The sequence below is a fragment of the Pezoporus wallicus genome, unplaced genomic scaffold, assembly GCF_028554395.1.
Source record: "Pezoporus wallicus isolate ANWC-B61680 ecotype Strahan unplaced genomic scaffold, APGP_CSIRO_Pwel_v1 contig_6814, whole genome shotgun sequence".
NCBI classification, from domain to species: Eukaryota; Metazoa; Chordata; class Aves; order Psittaciformes; family Psittacidae; genus Pezoporus; species Pezoporus wallicus.
The window spans coordinates 2,692,718-2,714,140 of record NW_026639755.1 but is presented as its reverse complement, the minus strand read 5'-3'; the positions used below and the strand labels follow the sequence as shown (position 1 = coordinate 2,714,140).

Sequence of the window (21,423 nt, the reverse complement as noted above, 5' to 3'; positions counted from 1 at the left end):
ATGAGAAAATGAACATGAGCCGGCTTCAGTGTGCGCTCACAGCCCAGAAAGCAACCGTATCCTGGGCTGCATCAAAAGGAGCGTGACCAGCAGGTCGAAGGAGGTGATCCTGCCCCTCTGCTCTGCTCTCGAGACCTCACCTGGAGCATTGTGTGCAGTTCTGGTGTCCTCAACACAAAAAGGACATGGAACTGTTGGAACAAGTCCAGAGAAGGGCCACGAGGATGATCAGGGGACTGGAGCACCTCCTGTATGAAGATAGGCTGAGAAAGTTGGGGCTGTTCAGCCTGGAGAAGAGAAGGCTGCGTGGAGACCTCATAGCAGCCTTCCAGTATCTGAAGGGGGCCTATAGGGATGCTGGGGAGGGACTCTTCATTAGGGACTGTAGTGACAGGACAAGGGGTAACAGGTTAAAACCTAAACAGTTTAGATTGGATATAAGGAGGAAATTCTTTACTGTTAGGGTGGTGAGGCACTGGAATGGGTTGCCCAGGGAGGTTGTGAATGCTCCATCCCTGGCAGTGTTCAAGACCAGGTTGGATGAGGCCTTGGGTGCCATGGTTTAGTGTGAGGTGTCCCTGCCCATGGCAGGAGGGTTGGAACTTGATGATCTTAAGGTCCTTTCCAACCCTAACTATTCTATGATTCTATTTCAGCCAGCAATGTACCTCAGAGTGAAGAACCGAGCCCAAGGCAAATACCTGACAGTGGCTGGGAGCCTGGCTGATGTAAGAGCAACATCAGTGTGTGCATCCCCATACAATGGCAAGAACACCCAGATCTGGCACTACTGTCGTGGACTCTTCAAATCCAAGGTGAGTCTCCAGATGCTGAAGTAGGCAGCTTGTATCACTGGTGGTACTTTTCACCTTCGCTTCTTGCTTTTGCCCTAGGCTAGCATTAACACCTAACAGGATAGCTTTTGGCCTCTCCCAGGTGTCTTAGACCAAAACTCTTATAACCTACATCCTCCTGCTATGTAGAGGCAGAAGTGATCTGTCTGCTTTGGCAAATTGGGCTGCTTTTCACATCTAAGGGCACTGGTGTTCCTGGAAGCAGAAACCTGGTTTTTGTCTGTTGCAAGTTTATTACCTCTGAAGAGTTAAGAGAGTAGTATGTGTAGAAAGTAATGATTTTGTATTGATGCTGCTCTTTCTAGTCTGTTATTAATATAAAAAGCTGATGATTTAACGTAAGCAAGACCTGAGTTAACAAAGCCCACCCCCTTTGACCAAGCTGCTGGTCAGATGCTGAATGATCGGTTCCTAGCTTGCTTGCCAGGCTTGGTACCAGCTGCAAGAGGATCACTGCAGTGTGCTCAGTGCCTCAAACAGAAACAAGTCAGACACAAACACAAGGCTTTGGTCCTGGGTCTCATTTCTCTTCTCGTGTCTTAGGCTAACAACGCCTGCCTGGATGTCATTGGGGGCAGAGATGTACCCGGGGCCAAAGTGGCGCTCTGGGCGGAACACGGGAAGGACCGGCAAAGGTGGAGACTCAATGAGGATGGAACCATCAGTTCATACCTCAGCGAACAACTGGTGCTTGACATTAAAGGTATTCAAAGAACAAATATATAACTAAACTTCCAAGAGCATTTTGTGATTGTTGTTAATTGCTGTATTTCAGCTCTTTTTGCACTTAAGGTTAAATACTTAATCCTGTTGTTCCCGTTAGGTTTATGTCCAGTTGCATGACAATTGGACAAGAAACAACAGGGCAGGGGGGAACCTTACTCTTTAGATCCCAGAGGTTTATTTTGATCACATTGACTGTTCTGCTTGAGGGAGATCAGTAGCGTGCATGGGAAGAAATGCAGGTGACAGAAGACAAAATGGTGAAGGAAAAGCAACCACAGGAGTTTAACCACCATTACTAATTCATAAATAGCTCCTACAGAGTCATTAAATGCAATCAGGTGAGAGTGGTGGCAGCTCTTCCAAGTATCTGCGAGCTGTGCTGCCTCGGTTACAGCACAACACAGTGTTGAATGCTGGGGTTGCACGATCCTGCTTAATAGCTCTTCAGAACTTGTTTCTTTTAGTCAATTGCTGTGTCTGGTATAATGATAAAAAAATTCAGTGTCATTTCTATGCTACGTGTATTCAAAGGAGAGAAATCTTATTTTAAGGACCTCTAAGTCTGTGGTTGAAACGGGTGTGCTACACCAAATCATTACGCGTCTACTTGTGAATCTGTGTATTCCTTGTAGAGCAGTATGTGCCTTGAAAATCCATACAGCAGGAGTTCAGTATCTGCTGAAAGCAAAATGTCTGTAGGGGTGCTAATTTCTGTGCACCAAGGTACATTTGTGGTATGTTCTGCTTCCTGGCCAATGGAGCCTCTCAGGGCTGAAGCTGACAAGTGACTGTTTGAAGGAGACAAACATAACGGAGGCAGAGGGGCAGAAACAACTCCCTGTCTCATAGAATTTCTGGTTTCCATCTGATTTTCCTACTTAGTCACACTTCTTAAAGATCATACGTAGGCTTCTCTGAGCATTTCTTTTTACCATTTTGCCTTCATGATTTTGTTCTGTTTTTTAGGAGGAAATTATTATGACAAGAATCACATCATTATGAATCAGCTGACAGACAACAAACAGTCGCAAAAATGGGATATTGAAATATTGTGAAACCCACCACACAGATGGACCTTGTGTGTGTTACGAACACCTAGAGTGGAAAAACACCCAACCAACTACTGAAGTCACACACCACTGGAACATTAAGCAGCAACTCCTCTCTGCTTTCCTTCCTACCAAGCACCAGCTCCTAAAAACAACTGAATTTTGCACAAATACGGAAGATGGGAGGTTGGTATCATGTCTTTCTGCAGGGAAGCTGTGCTTTAGAGGCCACTCCTGTGAAGGTCACTGTTATTTTTCATCTGGAGTATAAGTAAATGAAAAGAGACTACATGCAAGTTTTGCAGGATGTGAACTGCAAGGCATAATATGGGAAAGTCTCTTTAGAAATGTTGTCTTTACCTTCCCCTCAAACTGACGGAAGCTCACTGAAGAATGAACGCAGCATGGAAGAGGTTGTGTTGGACTTCCATGTCCCAGTTGAAACTGTTTAGGTTTCAAGTGACCCTGAAGCTCAAACCATATCTCTTGCTAAATGCAGTTTACTTTGTTCATAAAGACAATGCTGGACTGGAATTACCAGCTCAGTAGAGAAAGCCTGACTTCCCCCTGCCCCGATGTTACTGGTAGGTCTTTGTTCTCATTTGTTTTAGCAGTACCAAATTTCCAGGTTCAGGAACTGGTTTTGCTGACCCATGGCCTGTTTCCAACCAGTGAAATTGTGAGTTATCACTGAAGATCACCTTCAACATGGAGCCGTATCTACACGTATCAGAAGAAACGGTCCTGGGTCAGGCTAGACTTCTACAAGGGCTAGCTGCATTTAGAGCAGTAATGATTTTAAAGCCTAGCCAAAATTTGTTTTGCTGTATATAGATTAATTTAATGTAATTTGGTCTTGAAACCACATCTTCCTTCAGAAGATAATTCCTAATGGGTATTTTCAAAGGTGCTAGCAGGCTATTTCCAAACTTGTCTAATGTAAAAAGAACAGCATAACTACGTGTTCACATTACTGTGGCTCATCAACACCTCGGGCAGCTTAGCCCAGAGGATAAGGACGTGCTGGCCCTTCCCTCAATTTCAGCACTGTGCAGCCACCTTGTGAGCTATCACTTGAGACAGACAGCACCAAATACCTGACTGGAGTGCAGCTGTTGCAGGCTTGAAAAGCAAACAGGGGCAGAACTGTAGACAGCTGTTGAAAACCTGATGTGAAGTCCCCCTGGATTACTGGTAATTTCATTTGGTTTCAGTATCACTAAATTAATCTATTTCATAAAAAAGGTATTTTTTTCCTTCTTTGTATATTCAGGTTATGTATTTCTGTAACTATTTAAAGAGTTCAGGTTAGCTACAGATGGATATTTTCGTTTCCAAAAGCTGTAACTTTTCCAGTTGTTCATGCAGACGCATCCCCAAAACAAATACAACCACATAACCCTAAGTTTGCCACAGAAATAAAATAAATGGATGTCTATTTTTGTATGGAGTTCTATATAGTATTATTTAAAAATAAATCTACTTGCACTTACTATTTTACATTCTAAAATTATCCTAGCTGTTTAAGTAACAGATTTTCCACTGTCTGTATATATTCTACCACCTACAGCACGTGTTTAGCCTTTTCTATGTAAGTAAGTCAGTGTGTCAAGGGTTCTGCATGGGACTTGCTCTCCCTCTGAAATTTTAAAAGCCTGTGTAAAAAGTTCTAGTCTTTTAGACCAAGGATGACTAAATCCTCTTTGTGTCAGTGTTAAAGAGCAAAGTAAAAGCAGGCTTTTGTACTGAAGAGATCTCGAATGTAAAATGCCAAGCATGTATATTTTAATTGTATAAAACTTTTTTAGGAGGAACATTTTGCTTGTTGGTTTCTTTTTAAACAAACTAAATACAACTCTCGTTTTCAGCAGGTGGCAAAGCATGTTCCTGTCAAATACTTCCTTTCAAATGGACAGAAAAGGGATGAGGATACTGAATACGTGACTGTGACATTACACTGGGGGGTTGGAAATAGATGATCTTAAGGTCCTTTCTAACCCTTACTATTCTATGATATTAAATATTGAGGTTCAATATCTGCAGTACCTGCACTGCTCCCATCAAACTCCACTCAGTGAGCATTGAAGATACATATTCCAGTTACAGGTTTGGGTTACTTTCATGTTAAATGGAGGCAAACATTAAATAGCTTGATTATTCGAGTGGTTTCCTGTGGTTATAGGTTGATTACAAACTATACAACCATACAGTTTGATTACAAACTACAACCAGTGGTTACAGTAGTTTGATTATTCCAGTGGTTTCCTCTCATCTGAGGATGAGAGGAAAGGGGTTTTCTTGAGCAAAGTCCTCACCCCTTTGGGAAACAATGGCCACAGCTTTTCCTGAGCAGCTTTTGTTCTCTGGGGGCAAACAAGTGGAACAAATGGGTTTTCTTGCTGGTGAACTTTACACATTAAAAACCAAAAGTTCCTGTTCTTAGCCCAAGCTCCTGGAGCGTGCTCCATCTGTACTTTTAGATGTCCTCCACAGGAAGGCATACAGACAGAGGAAAGGGGACACCACAGCACTATGGTGTTAACTGTGAGTAGATTCATCCAGTCACAGACCCGGAGTTGCAGTCACTGGACACTAAGCAGCTTACCTGTTTTTTCCCAGTGCCTGTTTTCCCAAAGCTAAGGGAAGTATTTGGCATCAATACGTATATATATTGCAATGCCTTATCAGACAGCACTACAAACCTGGATGTATAAAAAGGCATTTAATAACAAGAATCAAGAGAGATTCTTGATGGCTAGAAATACTACTTGTAGTAGTAGCTTTCCCCAAAGCATCAAATAACTTCAATTAGACATTCAGTCCATAGTGACAAGGCAAGGTTTTCCTTCTCTTCATCTGAGGCAAGGTTAAGCTCTTTAACATTAACAGTGCTGCTACACCAAATCTGCTTCAGTGCATCCAAGTACGACAAAGGAAACCGCAGTCCATGAGTCTGCTGGGGGGAAAAAAAGAAAGAAGAAAGATCTTTTAGCAAAACACAGTGTCCCTTATTACACAGAGTGTGTTAGGGTCCAGTTACTGACTAGCAGGTACATGCTCCCTTCCCACATCACACTGGTATTTTTAAGTGCATCTTCCAACTGATGTAGTATTATCCTATCACCTCTCAACAGAAAAATCCCTCACATCTCTTGCATGTTCTAGCACACTTCACCCAGGAGCCTGACTCCTACGCTGAAGAATGACATACCATGTTTAAATTTATACTCTTGCCTATTATCTTTGGATAGAAAGAAGCTTCTATATGCCACACACAGCCTTTGGACACAGTACGCCAACACCACAGAGGACCTCCAGTACTACGGCTGGAGTCTTTAAGCCAGGAAGGTATAGTCTAGGATTTGCACACATTGTACAGGAGCCAGCGTACAACATCATCTACCCCTGTTCTCTGCACTGGGGGACAAGTGAGATTTACCTTACAAGGAAAGTAACTGTCAGCCAAAAAGCCTTGCTGTGATTACTGGGACAAGAACAGGCCGTGTTCCATTTTGCCTCTACAGTGTGTTTGTGCAGACCTGTAGTCAAGTGGTTCAGGGCACAGACCTAAGATAGATCTTCTTAGTATCATGAAGTGGAACAAAATGTTCCAAAGCTCACTGCCACTCTTCAGGAGTGCTTATGCTTCCAGCAAAAGCACATTCTTACTCAGCAGGTACAATGCAGATGAACCACCTGCAGTCTTTATTAACAATATTAAAGTTCCTTCCTTACGTTTCAGTAAAAGGAACACTCTCATCTCGCAGGATGGTTCAGTTGACACAGAACCTAACAGGTTCAATGTGGCATAAATATATGCGTGAGGCACAGTGTTCCCTGCTATGAGTGACCAGGCACTAGTGTATTTAGTAGCTGTAATAAAGGATGTACTGAAGGATACAGCAGAAAGAGACACTTTTGGCCACTGCAGTGGCTTTGTTAGCTAGGAATGAGGCATGTGCAAGAAATTCTGTTAATACATCTAACACGTAAAGCATGAGATCACAGTCCTTAGTTTTACTGAACTGCCTCTGCATTGCAATGCAGCATCCTGCTACAGTTTAGTCAAGCTCATCTAACACAGCAAACCTTCTTTCTTTAGGTGGGTGTGTGTGGGCACAAACCTGGGGTGTGCCTTCCTCACTGGCTGTATCCTCTTCAGTCCCCATCATGTGAGTTTCTCTTTTGTTCTTTAAAGAATGATAAACGTAAACCATGTCTCTGCAAACTTCATCCTAAAAGACAAGAAGAGAACACTTAGTTACATATGATCCACAGCCTCAAATTTAGCTCACTGAAGTGACAACATCAGCCCCTTAATTCAGGAGTCCACTGCTGCATCACTGAAAGCAATTACCATTCCCAGCTGAATGATCCAACAGCCATAAGGGAATCTCCACACCCTCTTTGAACATTTATGTACAACATATAACCTTTTGCTTTAACACTGCCTCCGCCAGCTCACAGGACTGATGCTCTATAGAAAGCACAGCATTTAAGTGCATCTCCCAGAAAGTCTTAATGAACAAGTGGGCATCAGTAAATTTCCATTCTGATCCTGATCTGTCCCTTGAAGAGTCATATGGCTGTTATCACTTCTTGGTCAAAGCTGTGCAAACCAATTCAGAGCACTGTGGGCAGGTCTCATGCCAAATCTGTGTCCAAAAGGCTTGCATGTGGGCTGTTACTCAGGGTTTACCTGACTGACATCAAAAGGCAAGGTGGCAAAAGAGAAGAAATATCCAAACCCTACATAGTCTCACAGCAATAAGGACGCAAACAAAACAGATGAGAGAAGTCAAAAAGTCACAGTATGTTTGCCTGGAAGGAAAACATTCTAGGTGTACAAAAACAGCCAATAAAAGTACAAGATAAAAGTCTGTCCCATCCACCCTCACTGTCCCCCTTTCTGATTAAGACAACAAAAAGCACTTCTACAATTCCATGCTAATAAACCTCCGTAACTAAGAATTAGACTGAACACAAGATGCCAGCACCTATTTTGTAGAACAGCTTTGTAGTGCCACTGGTCTCTGTTTAGGGACAAAGCTAACTGGGAAGCGAAGACTAAATGCAACCACAGTCGGGAGCAGCTGCAATCAAGAAAATTCCTTCTCTTGAAGGAACCTATTTTCGTAATTTATTCATGCTCTCAAATACAAAGAATAAAAACCAAAAATCCATTATCAAAAGCTACAGCTGCTAAATGGCCTCTATCTGTAATGATAACCTGCAGGTCTCCAGGAAGGCCTGTTGTCTCTGCTCGACAGCAAGCCCACTGTCTCCTACCAAACCCTAATGGAATGCAGAATCTAAGCATTAACTGCACAACCCTTTTAGGCCAGTACAGAGCAACAGTTCACATACCTTGTGCTCCCCACTGCACACCCCCAAGCCCAGGCATAGAAGGCTGGGCTTCACTGTACTTACAGAGTTCTCTTGGTCTGGTTCCACTGTAACGATTGCGTGATCTCTGAACTGCAGTCGGATTTTGCTATCAATTTTGGGGTATTTGCCACCTATGTAAAAGAAATTCTTCATTAGAAAGGAAGGAAACCAGATAGACAGCACAAACCGAGACCTCTGTGCGCTGCCCACTCTCTTGCGGTGGGATTGCTTTGCTAACCTATGTTTAAACACCCACGTTGTCAAACCCAGACGGCAAGAAGTGAGAGAGGGATTTTTTAATTCTCTATAGTATACATATAGCTGTAACAGCAAGCTAGAACATAAGGTCAAACTCTACCAGTTAAACAGGCTCAGTACGCAGCAGTTTATTAAAGCTGCCAGTCTAGTACAACCCTTATTTCACAGAGAGACGTGTCGTCTCTTCCGTTAGGTACAGGGAATCAACCAGCTGGAATGTGCAAATGCACACGTAGAGCCTAGCACAGCATGAGGCTGATGCTAGACCATGATCTCTGCCTACCATAAAATATCACAGTTCTAAGAGGCAGCGTTAGCAACAGCTGTACCGTCTCATCACCCAGTTAGGTAACTTCAAATCTACCTGGAGTCAAAGTATCAGAGTTGCATCCCAAGCAAGGTGGCAGCCGGTTCATAATGAAATCCTTCTTCATGTCAGATGACCTCAGTTCTCTGGTGTTTTCCAGATGGTCTGCAAGCCGCCTCAAAAGGCTGCTCACCTTTTTTGTTGAGTCAGCTACATCCACCTGCTAAACATGCACATAGTTACTCACATGAACTTAAACTAAACAGACTAGCCTAAAGAGGTGCAGTAACACAGTGAAAACCTGGACATTCCTCTCTCAGCTTTGCAGAAGCTAACACTCCCAACATAACCGTTTCTTCTACCCATTCCCCATGAGCTGTTCACACACCAAAGCTGATGTTCATTTTCTCCCACTCCACAGCTAGCTGCTGTGCTAAAAGACTTGCTAGTGTAGCTGAAAAAGGGACCTGTTCCTTCTATGTGCTGACCAGCAGCACAACCAGACTACCACAATGAAATTACAGAACAATTTACAGCTTTACTGACTTTAAAAGATTCAAAAGCTTGTCTGACAGCTCCAAAGCAAACAGCATTACTTTTAGAAGGAAACAAGCTATACAAGGACACTACGATACAAAAGAAAGGCAGTGCAAAGAAGCAGACAATGCTTCAGATGGAGCAAACCTCTGAACAGTCAAAAGACTTCAAAAGAAGTGATTGTGCTACTGGACAATATAGTGCCTTTGCATTGAGCTTTCAAACAAGATACACGCTTGACTCAGTGCTGAAGTTCCGGCTGGATGCACTGTTACTCCCTTTAGTCCCACCTATTTACCATAAGCAGTTTCCTTGGTATGCTTGTCCGCAGTGCCACATCTTCTTTTGCTGTATCAAACACAAGGCCAGGAATTGCATCCAGTAAGAAATCTCCCCAAGAGCTGAAGGACAGGAATTAAAATAGTAATAATAATTACTAAAATAGTTGCACTGAAATAAACAGACAAATGATGTCAAGAGCTGGAAACACACTGCTCCGATTCCAAATCTGCTTCATGGCTTTAGCCTTTCCGTTACCACTCGGTAGTCCCATGCAGTAGCTCACTCTCAACTGTATGTGCATCCTCACTAGTTCCAGGTCAGTGGCACAGAGGGAAGGGACTGGCTTGAGAAGGGTCCAGTTTGTTTTCATTCAGGCACTTGCCATTTACCAGTGGATTCAGCTTAAAGCCAACCTCAGTGAATTAAGAAATTACTACCAGGGCCACTATTATCCAATTGCACGCACACACAGCCTCACTGCACACAATGGGGGGGGTGTGTGTGTCATTTAACATGCTTTCAACACACTTCTATTGAATGAAGTAATGCACTCAGGGTTATCAAATCCTTAAATCAGCTTTTATCTTTACTACAGACTTAATTGTGACCCCAGGAACAAGACCCCTAACATATCTCTACAGCTGTATCAATGATACATAACGGGCACCCTACAGGTGCCTGTGTTAAACCCCCACTGTTAGCCTACATACTCTAAACAGCACCAATAAAAACAGGCCTTTGGTATCTTGTGCTTCTGTTCCCCAATTGCAAGAACAAACAAGAGGAGGGGAGGGAGAACTACTGCCTGCACTCTCTGCCCAGCTTGAGTCAAGCTCATCAGGAACAGATGTGCCACTCATGCAAAAGTGCTCTCCTGTCCACATGTGGCCTCTCTCCCCACCACATCCTCAGTGGCTGGTTTAACAGGCAAACAACTCAGGCAAATGCCCAGTATCCACTGCTGTCAGCAGACTCCACAAAACCAGGGCAAGGAGCAGAGCAGGGCCTGTCCTCCAGCACACACTTGACCCTCTGCTCTTGCCCTCTCTCAGCACTCTCTATTTCCAGCACTGATCTCCAGTTGAGTTTGCAGGTGTAAGATTACCTTCCACATTAAAGTCTACCTCTGGTAAATAATAAAATCACAAATTAAAAAGCAATCAAGCTTGTGGCACAAAAACCTGGTAAACAGGTGGCTTAAAACAAACCCCTCCTTCTCCCAAACATCAAACCTTCAATTACTGCTACCTGAACACTAGCTTAGATTCTGTAACTAACACCAGGGCACATACGTAATAGTGGGGTACCAACATATATTCATATCATTACATCTCTGGGGCAAAGGTCCTATCCCCGTGTTACTCACAGAAAAACAGATCACACAAGGGCTAAATAGAATGAACACAGAGAAGAGCTAAGCAGAGCTCATTATAAGGGGGTTTTAATTTTAAGAAACGGGACATTGCTTCTTCGAAACACTGATTTCAGGTCTGTACTATTCACACACATTATCTGCCAGAAAACCATTTCAGAAAAGCCATACTCAAAAAAAGGCTAAAGAACACTTACTTGTTTTGGTAGGTACTGATGGTCACGTGTGTAGAATAGGGGATCCCAGGAGGAGTGTCAGCTTGGTGAATAGTCCCTCTTGGGAAGTACAGCAAGTCACCTGGCTGCAAGAAAATGAAGGAGAATTGATTCAGGGCACCTGGTCAAACCTAAATGTAGTCAAAATAAAGAAAATACTCCCTGAGCAGACAGACTGACACCACCTGTTCTTTAAAAATCACAAAATAAGAGATCTGCCATTGTACACTTTAATAACATAGAAACTAATAACACAGAAACACTCTTAAACCAGAAGTCCAATACCTTAAACTTTCCAACTTACTGTCAATATTTACTATACACCAGTCTGAAAATAGGAAGCAAGCTTTTACCGTGATAGAACATGCATACCCCAGCTCAGCTGCATAAAGGAGACAAGCAGCTGAGATGAACCTGCTGACAATACAACAGGTTAGCAGAGGAGCAATACAAAGTGAATTTGGTAAGATCACGTTAAAAGGAAAGGCCAATATCCCACAAGAAAAGCCAAATATTCTATTAAGATGTTAATCTGTTACAATACTATTGTTTGAAACTTTCAGTTAAAACACTTAAACAAGGACAACCTACCTCCTACTTATCTTTCTTCTCACCTACCTAAATTAAATCTCCACACTGATAAAAATTTAGATCCAGGGAAGTCAAGATAAGGGAGAAGAGCAAAGTACACAAAATTGCCTCCAAGAAGGCAGTTTATTTATGGCTTCTCCTATAAACATTTATATAGTTTGATAGCACAGTCAAAATCCATAAAGCAACAGTGGTGAAATCTGATTCCATTTTATTTTACCATTCCTTAAATTCAGTCACATCACCTACTTAGAGCCCAGAGAACTGTAACACAAATACATTTCAAGTGAACGCTACCTGAGTTTTCACTGAAAGGTCTCTTTAGATTATAAGGTTTCACAGGACTTGGCAAGATCAAGTCTCCTCATCCCTTTCTCACAAGCTGTAAAGCATCACAGATCAGCTTTGTATGATCTACTTGCTCTGAAGCAAGCCTGTCTCTGTCATTAATAAACTGCCTTCCTTACCAGTGCAGGGACTACACTAACCAACTAAGAGTATTTTCAATTCTCTTCATTTGCTATGTTGCACATCCTCAGCAAGAAAATAAACTGGAGGAAGGGTCACACAGGGGAACAGCAAGAGCCCTGAACATCTACCAGAGTGGTGACAAACTAGTCTGCAAAAGAAGGTATTTCATGCTGCAGCACCCTATGCCTACCACTAAGAAGCGGGGATCATGATTCTTCCAAGCAGTCTTCACTGCAAAGTCCAGCTCTTATCAATCTTATCTGCTGGACAATTTCATCACCACCATTCACATGAGGCAGCAATCACAACACTCCGCTATTAAAATAACCAGGATCTTCAGATTCCAGGTGGCAACACCCAGGCTGGGAGAGGACAGAGCATGTGACAAGAGACAATGCAGATCTAGTCACTTTGCTGCCTTCTTACTTCTTAACTGGAGGAAGGAGAGGAGAACAAGGGAGAAGGTACCAGGAAATCAAAATGGAAAACCATATAGACAAAAGGATAGATCACCTCCTGTCAAATAAGCTCTGCTTGACATCAGTAACAAATCAGCCACTGCCACAGCCTGCAGGGACCTTATACACAAACCAGCATGCTTTGCTCTCACTCATCTACCAGGTTTTAGTGGGATGGAAGAACACCACCAGTACAGTCTCTAACTGATCCATTTGTTCTAAACTGCCCAAGGAAGGCAGACTGCAGGCAGGAATACAAAAAAGGAGAAAGGAAATATTCTAGCAAGATGTTTGGGCAGGGAATCTGAGAACATCCCTGTCAGAGACAGCTCCAGACAAACAATGAAAATCTGACAGAAAAAAAATGGGTCATGGGAACTGCAGAACATCAAACAGAAGAAAAATAACCCTAAAAAAAAGTTACATCATTTATAAGCCCTTTCCAGAAGCAAGTACTGTCACCCCATTAATGCCAGTAAAATGGCTTGTAAGAAACATCATTATTCCATAAAAATCAAAGGCATTGAAGTCCAGCCCAAAACGTTCCCAGAATTAAAAAGGGACTTGTAATTTACTGGGCTTTGCATCACCCAATAGGTCATGACAATTGCAAACACTACCAGCTGTCAAACTACACAGCTCATGATGTCAGTATCATGTCAAATGTGTCATACAGAAACTACCTACAGCCAAAGGCAGGACTGAACAATGGGAAGAGCAGAGACCTTGCAGAGAGGCCCTACAGACAGGCCACAGGCAGAGAAACTAATGAAGCTTCCAACACAGCAGCACTGTCTGCAGGATAAACACCATGCTTCAAAAGCACAAGCACAAGCACGTAGAGCAGAAAGGGACAAGTATCAGATGCCCTGCTGTCAAATGGGCTGCATTCATTAATCTTCATGAAATGCTCTTTTAATTTCAAATAACAGAAAAACAGTCATACTGGTTTTGGGTTTTGGAAAGGGAAAAGAAACAACCCAAAACCAATTACTACATAAAATTAATATGGGGATTAGGCCATGCTTGTGTTTAACAGCCAAAGGTAAATATTTAAAACTGATTCACCAGAACAGTGACAACCTGTAAAGCAGTAAGACTCAGTGCATAGAAGGATTAGCCTGGTGGATTACAGACAGCATGTAAAAGCATTAAAATGTTTCATAACCATATACAAGGCTAGGATTTTTCATGCACACAACTCCACAAATATGATCCAGGAGTCAGGATGCCCAACTTGGAGAAAACTGGAGAATTTCCAGAAATAACTGGTTTCTTGGTCCATTGTTTAAATACTACAGCAAAGGAAACCTTTGAAAAAGGATAGGTTAAGACAACTGGCACCCAAACCTCTTGTGCTCGTGCACCAATCCTCCCCTCAACTTCACAACCACCATCATTCAGAATACTGCCTTCAAGAAACAGACCATTTTAAATGTGACTACTTTTCTGGCAACCACAACCCAGGCCATGTAAAACAATTCAACTATAATACCTTTAATATGAATTCATGCGTGGGATTCCCAATCCTGTCTTCTGATTCAACATTATATTCCCGAGCTAAATGCACCGTTGGTTTATAGAGCCGCCAGTGTTTCTCGCCTTCCAGCTGAAGGATAAACACCTGCAAAAGACCATCAATCCAGATGCATAAGGAGGCATTGCTGCCCCTCACACACCCAACTGATCAGGAATTCCGAGTCATCTTCTGCCTTGGAAAGTCTGTGGAACCATGCCAGAAATAAGGGATGGAAAGCAAACCGAAGTGACAGAGGTTGCTTTTCTGACAACAGAAGAGACAGATTTTATCTTCCCTGCTCTCAGCACCTCCACAGCACAGCAGGATTCCTTTCACATTACTTTTTAGATGTCTACAATGCAGAAATTTACATCTGAACTAATTCTTTAGGCCCTAATTAGGGGTAACAGAGTTGTGAAATGTGATCTGTTTCATCCTAAGGTATGCATTTGAAAATTCACTGTTTCTCTCCAGTCCCTTAAATAAGTGCCAGACAACTAACTCAAAAGTAATGCCTACCACACAGATACTCAAGATCTCAGGTGAGAGAGGTCTTATCACCATTCACTGACAAACAAAGCATCAGAAACATGCTGTGAGCATCTAGGGTTGATAACATACACCAGAACATGCAGACTGTGGGGCTGCTGAACAGCAAGCATAAGGAAATCAAAACTCTAGATGTATTTAAGGGAAATTAAAATAATGAAGAGCAAAAAAATAAAGGTGGGGGGGGACGGGGACAAATTATGTTTTCATCTAATGGAAATACCAGGTCTGGAAAGCACAGTTCACATGATGTTACCATTAGATATACTATTTTCAGTAAAATTAGAGAAGAAAAATTACTATAAGCCCTTGCAAACAACTACTGTTAAGTTTTCAGTGGGGAAAAAAAGCCAATCATTTTTACTGGGGGGGAGGAGGGCAAAAAAAGGACACATCCACTGCCATTAGCAAAAGCCCATGCAGAGTCTGACAGCCAGCATTGTGCTGCCCTACCTCAACATCATCGTAGTGAGGGGGAAGGCCCTGGGACCCCTGGGGAGTCATGTAAACATTGGATCCAACCAGAGACCCGAAGTAGCACTCCAGCTTCTCCTGAATCTTCCACAGCTCCTCCTTTAAAAAGAAATGATGTCGTTAATGCTGAAGAGCTCAGCCAAGCCAGGCTGCCACCCAGCCCCACAGCCTCCCCATCACTGAAGACGTTGCTCTAGAGGATGATCATACCCCCGCATGGAGACAGAGGCTGTGAAGGCAGATGCTCTGTACAAGCATTTCTCCTGCAGTGAAGGTAATTGTAAGCCAAGAAGTTTGGTGCCCCAACATAGCATTGATGTTTGTTCTCTTCCCTGTAACATTTTTAGGTTGCGCAAATAAACAAGACTAGACAGAAGCAAATAAATCATCCTACAAACCATAGAGCATCTGAAGACAATAAATACATGCAGGACTTGCATTATATGAGCTAGCATCAAACAGAGCATACAAACGTTGGACACCTTTTTCCGGTGACTCCAATTGTTTTGGGTATACAAAATATTATATACATAATATATACATACAATATAGTATTTGAGAACAAATATTCATCTACATCTCACATGTGAGAGATAATGCCCCAATGGGATGACAGTCATATCAGAAAACTCCCAGACCTGCACAAGTGCAACTTCAACCAGAATTTAGGTAGGTTCAACTCAAGCTGCATGACTTCAGCATAAGCCACGCAACATTTCAACTTCACCTGCAGCTACACTTAAACTGAGATCAGCCAGTGACACTATGCTTCAAACTCAGATGCCAGTTTGGGTCTTTATGGACCTCTTCACAATTACATTGTATTGGCACTGAGGGACAAAAAAAAAGACTACCTAAATCCAAGTACTTTACCAGTATGGAAATCCTTCACACAGCTGTGCAGATAACACTGCCTCATTCTCATGCATGAAGACTGCAAAAGCATCAAAAAAGAACAAGAGAAGACAGCCAAAAAACAGTGGAACATTTCCATGGTACAATTCAGAGTGAGTCACTGGCAGGAATGGCAGTGTCCTGGAAACATTTTACACGGTTTCACACCTTGCCCTCCATTAAAGGAAAGCAATACAAAAGCCCCTGTTTGCACAACGAAACAGTGAGGCAGAAGTGATAATTTAAGACACAGATACATAATCAATTTTGTGCATTTCTTTTTCTAAACTTGTATGTGACAAAGAAAAAAAAACTGCTTTGGCACATAAACTAAAGAATACTTAAGTTTTATAGCACAAATCAGATTTTGTTCTTACTAAAGAGCTCTGAAACATGATGGGCTGTGCAAAACTACAAGTTTAAATTACTACAGTTCATGTATGGATTTCAGCAGGTCACCACTGTCCCCCCAGATTTACTGAGGCAGAGATGAAGCACTGTCTAGTATGACTGAAGCAAAGCATAGCACATTATAAAGCATGCATTGATTATATCCAACTAAACAAACCAACCTTAAATCTCTGAGGCTGATGAAATTGTATCGTTGCCTTTTTCTGGTCAAAATCCTTCTTCAGCTGCATATAGTTCACTTTGCCTTCTTTATTTAAAACTTTCTTTTTTCCATTCACACATCTGCAGATATTTAGATCCCGCCCATAGTACAGACCCCGGCCACACAGTTCCTTCAGATCTGACAACTGGAACAGGGACTGGTAGTAGGCAGCCAGCAGGGGATTGTTCCTCTGAACAAGCAATGGCTTTTGCTCCCAGTACTCCCTGAAAAACACCTCTTGTTTGATGGGAGAGATCAAGCTTCCAAAGAGGCTGTCTGGGTTCTCAAAACTCATGGCTGATTGAGAACAAGCTGCTTCCACCTTTGCTCGTTTACACTGTACGGGCCCATCTTTTCCCCTGTCAGCATGCCTCCCTCCTTTCTTGGGCATGTTCCTGTTGAAGAGGAGAGAGAACCAAAGCAGTTGACCAGTAACAACCTCAAGAGCTCGTGGGCCCAGAGCAGCTCCTCTTGCCTTATCCAGTGGGATAATCAGAGCAAGCTGGGAACAGCTCTGCTTTCTGATGCTCACTATGTGCTCCCAGCAGCAGAAAAAGGAAGGCTCACAACAGGCCTCCAATCCTCTCTCAAACCTCAGCAAACTCCAAAGGGCTTTATCTGGAGCCATTGCTCACAGAAGCTCAAATCCCTCAACTGAGTTTATACTAAAGAAGATGCAATGAAACCCAACTGGCACACAACAGCTCTTCACAAATGCTGGAATCCACCTACCCCAAGAACACATGCTAGATTGGTCTTCTGTAGCAAGAGATGCAAATTGTTAAAAAGAATCAGTCAGCCTTAAGAGGATTTAATGACAACATGCAGGAGGGGATGGGATCGGATCAGAAACTTGAACCCTATTACACTTCCTTGAAATGCATTAACATTGGGGGGGAAAAAGGCAGAATGAAGACTTCCCAACAACTTTCTAGCCAGAGCACAATGGAGGAAGATATATGGCATTTCAAGTGCAAACCCAACCAGTTCAACCCAGTGGTTTGGTGTGGCGTGTTCTATGCTAAGCTTTCCTGGCTTATACAGCATAAACCCAACATCCACACAGCTGCATAGTTACCAGCCTAAAGCTTTAACAGGACCTACAGGGAAGGCAGTTTCTGCAGTGAGGGGACACTGACACTGGTACAACAGCATGCACTAACACCTACACAATCCGGTGAACAGAAAACGCCACGGAAAGAGGCAGAAAGATGGAGGCCAAGTGACACAGTAGGTCACTGTGAGGGAAGGAGCAGTAAGTAACCCGGTTCAGTGGATGTGGATGATTCAATTGGCAGGAGGGTTACAGCAGCTTCCAAAGAAATAGAAAAACTCAGAGCAAACTCCCTGCAGGTGAAGCAGGCTTTAAGAACATGAAGTAAAGGCACCTGCTTGAGGTCTCAGGCCCTGGGAACAATTTTAGTGCCAGGCATCTAGCCATGCTCACCACACAGTGGCAGTGCCCCACACCTCAGGCTCTGAAGCAGTCTCCATACTCTATCCTGAATGACCATGCTTAGCAAAACTAAGTTTGCAGAAGAGAGGGGACACTGTTAGGCCTTTCTCTGTTGATGCTATGCAATTACACCAAAAACTAAAATCATAACGATTCTGCTTTCATTTCTGCCAAGCTATCAAATTTTATGGCTTATGTAGCATAAAAATAATTTTTTTACTCATTTAATTTTAAAGTTGGAAGCAATTAAATTTCTTTTCCCGGGTACACAATATGTTTGGTCTATCATGTAGAAATAAAAAAGTTAATTCACAAAGGGTTTAGCTGCCAAGTTCTCCAGAAAGTTAAGGTACAACTCAAGTAACAGTCGGGCCAACACCATAATATGTGCAGACATACTTGCCATAACTTTAAGTACGCACCAGCATTTCATCCCCCAGAGTGGCCCAGAACACCAGGCAGCAGTAAAAGCCTGCCTGAGAAACCGAATTAAGTATCCTGACAATGAGCCAGCACCAAGTCCCCTAGCACAGCAGCTTGCCTGCCAGGGCTGGGCTGGCCAACTCAAACTGACTCTGGGCATGTTTCAGCAAGTCTGTGAAGCCATCACAAGGATGCCTTCATTTTGAACTAAGAAAAAAATAATCTCAGCTTTACTCCCAAAAATAAATGCTCTCATTTATTAAGATGCTTTTACTTACACAGATCCCTTATTATGAAACTTACAGTCCAGTTCTGGTATTTACACACAGTACTGTTTCTCCTGCACAACACTGTGCAGGTCCCTCACCGATCCACTAACTCTTGGACACCATTTTATCAGTAGTTCCTGTAACACCCTGTACCTCAATAGTAACCTGCAGTCTCCTTCATCCTGCAGGAGGGAATCCACATCACCACCTTCCTAATAGAAGGCACATTCCTGGCTGCAACAAGCTACAGTTTTCTATGAGGCAAGAAAATGCTTAAGAAAGAAACAAAAAGACTGAAAATGAGTCCCCAGTTGCCAGCAACACCTGAAGATGCTGCTGACACCAAGATCTACAACTGATATCCCCAAATGCCAGCAACACAAATGCAACCAACCCCGCATTGCCAGTTTTGAATTCCAGACCTAAATTCTTCATATATGGCATCCTCTCAGCTCACTCACATTGTATTTAACAAGGACAAATTCAGATATGAACTATTTACAGAATGCAGCTTCACTTACACAATGTGCTGTTCCGTCGCGTTTTGTTAGTTTTAACAACTGTAGAACCACAGAATGGTTTGGGTTAGAAGAGATCATGTAAGTCCACCCCCTCCCATGGGCAGTGACAGCTTCCACTAGATCAGGTTGCTCCAAGCCCCAACCAACCTGGCCTTGAACACTGCCAGGGCTGGGGCAGCCACAACTTCTCTGGGCATCCTGTGGCAGTGCCTCAGCACCCTCAGCAGGAGAAAAGAATTATTCTTGTATCTAACCTTAATCTACCTTCTCTCAGTTTAAAACCGCTCCCCCCTGCCCTGGTAGAAAGTCCGTCTCCAGATTTCTTCTCGTATTTAACTACTGAAGGGCTGCAATAAGGTCTCCCCGGGGCCTTCTCTTCTCCAGGCTGAACCAGCCCAACTCCCTCAGCCTGTCTTCACAGCAGGGGTGCTGCAGCCCCCAATCATCTCCGTGACCCTCCTCCGGACTTGTGCAAACAGGTCCGTGTCCCTCTTAGATCCCAGAGCAGAACGCAGTGCTACAGGTGTGGTTTTGCCAGAGTAGAGGAGGAGAATCACCTCCTTCAGCTTACTGGTCACACTCCTTTTGATGGGGCCCAGCATACAGCTGCCTTTCTGGGCTGTAAATGCACACAGGAACTCATGTCCAGTTTTTTATCTACCAGTACCTTCAAGTCCTTCCCTGCGGGCCTAGAACAAAAACACACCAACAGAACGGACTTGCTCCCCACCGGAGTTATTTCACATCAACGTTTTCATGCACACCACACGCACCCATTCATGACCTGAGGCCTCGGAACTGGCCTAGCAGCGGCGGGGCTCTCGGCTCCCTCAGACGTGATTGATGGGGAGGAGGATGGCCACAAGGACCCGGCGGCCAACTTTTCCAGAAGGGAACACCGCATTAACCCGTGTTCGGAGGAGCAGCCTGCGCTCCTCGCCCCCAGCCAGCCTCACGGCCACGCTGCCTGCAGCCGCGCACACGGTGTCGGTGCCTCAGCCGCCGTAACCCCTTCAGCCGCAGCGCGCCCCGCACCACGGACGCTTCCCCCCGCGACCCAGCGGGGTACCGGGTCTGGCGGAGCCATCAGCCCCCCTTTACCACAGCAGCCCCGCCCCGCGGAGGCACTCACCCAGCAGGCGGCCGGAGGAAATGGCGGCGGAAGCGGCACGGAGAGAAGCGTTTCCGGGTGCCGGCGGGAGCACCTGCCCGCGGGTCCGGTTGAGAGCCGGCGGCGGGGGTCTTCTAGAACAGCTCCGGCCTCTTTCCGAGCGCCTCGGCGGTCTCTGGCTCCGCTGTGGAAGGGGTTCCGCGCCGCTGCCCGCTGCGGCGGGGGAAACGCGGTGTCCCGCGGTGCTGAGGTAGCGGGAAGCGGCGGCTCGGAGGACGCGGAGCAGGAACGGTGCTCGCCGGTATTCGGCGGTAACGGGGGCCCGTGTTCCGCGGCGTTTAACCTCGCGGAGTGGCGAGATGGCGATGGTATCGATCCCAGCCGATGAAGTCTTAAAGCAGTCGCCACCTGAAAATAATCAGTGCAAGAAGTTTTTCTTCTTCGTCTGCCCGTTATGTGCGAGAGAGAAAAGTACTCCTTTATTTCCCAGTATTGCACACCCGTATCTCCACTGAAGTTGGAGATAACACGGATTAGATGGGGTATACCACATAAAACCTTGTGGTTATTTGTATAACGTTTGACTTCACGCACACAAAAGTGCCTGGTTTTTAGCTGCATTACTGTTTCCTGGACCAAAATCTTGTTCCAGATCTCGTCTGAGGCTCCTCAGAGAAATCTTTGGAATCCTCACTGAGCACATGGAAACCTCTAGAAAGATCCTTAGTTACCTTCATTAAAGATGTCTCTCAGCTGTTGGATTTACATGGACTGAAAGACATAAGGAAAATTGTTAGGTAGGATTTGCTAAAGGTTTGATCTGGTGTACTGACAACTTGAAGCATGCAAAGCAGAAAGACAGCATACAGAATGCACCAGGAAAAGGTGCAGTTTGGAAACCGCGGCAACCTTACATTGCATTGGTAATGTAAGTACAAAGTTAGATGAGGCATAAGTTAGTTACTAGAATGACCTTCCAATGACAGGTAAAAGAGGGGACTGTGCTCTGTCAGCTTCTTATGGAAGGAAATAATCACAGAACAGTTAGGCTTGGAACGGACCTTAAGATCATCCAGTTCCAACCCC

At 44.0% G+C, this 21,423-nt stretch overlaps 2 protein-coding genes across 5 annotated transcripts in view; one reads left to right on the top strand and one right to left on the bottom strand.

The window, feature by feature from the left end:
• CRYBG3 (crystallin beta-gamma domain containing 3) overlaps positions 1-3,169 on the top strand; it is an 88,644-nt gene extending 85,475 nt beyond the window's left edge. Inside the window, exons 20-22 of the mRNA XM_057415954.1 lie at positions 657-815; positions 1,398-1,557; positions 2,547-3,169. Of these exons, the coding sequence (XP_057271937.1) occupies positions 657-815; positions 1,398-1,557; positions 2,547-2,635 (408 nt within the window). The 3' untranslated portion in view covers positions 2,636-3,169. The remainder of the gene's footprint in view (positions 1-656; positions 816-1,397; positions 1,558-2,546) is intronic.
• A 2,163-nt stretch (positions 3,170-5,332) lies between these two features.
• On the bottom strand, positions 5,333-20,388 carry RIOX2 (ribosomal oxygenase 2). 4 transcript variants are annotated; one of them, XM_057415968.1, is made up of 10 exons: positions 20,359-20,388; positions 16,517-16,952; positions 15,030-15,149; positions 14,004-14,132; positions 10,971-11,074; positions 9,418-9,520; positions 8,640-8,805; positions 8,060-8,148; positions 6,754-6,864; positions 5,333-5,585 (listed from the first exon to the last, which is right to left on the bottom strand). In XM_057415968.1, exons 2-10 carry the CDS (start codon positions 16,946-16,948, stop codon positions 5,424-5,426), a joined length of 1,416 nt encoding a protein of 471 aa, XP_057271951.1. In that variant the 5' UTR covers positions 16,949-16,952; positions 20,359-20,388; the 3' UTR covers positions 5,333-5,423. The 4 variants fall into 4 exon arrangements, with proteins under 4 accessions (XP_057271951.1, XP_057271949.1, XP_057271948.1 ...); XM_057415966.1 differs by lacking the exon at positions 20,359-20,388 and having other exon boundaries at positions 5,333-5,582; positions 16,517-17,298; XM_057415965.1 differs by lacking the exon at positions 20,359-20,388 and having other exon boundaries at positions 16,517-17,297.
• Positions 20,389-21,423: the final 1,035 nt, after the last annotated feature.

Bases quoted from the DNA above. Each gene is read 5' to 3' on its own strand.
- RIOX2 (XM_057415965.1), bottom strand. From the start codon at position 17,185: ATGGCTCCAGATAAAGCCCTTTGGAGTTTGCTGAGGTTTGAGAGAGGA. The intron at 11,075-14,003 runs GTATTATAGTTG...ATTTTCTTGCAG, and splicing joins CGCATGAATTCATATTAAAG to CCAGGTGACTTGCTGTACTT. The intron at 8,149-8,639 runs GTAGATTTGAAG...TCTTTTACATAG, and splicing joins CTCTGATACTTTGACTCCAG to GTGGCAAATACCCCAAAATT.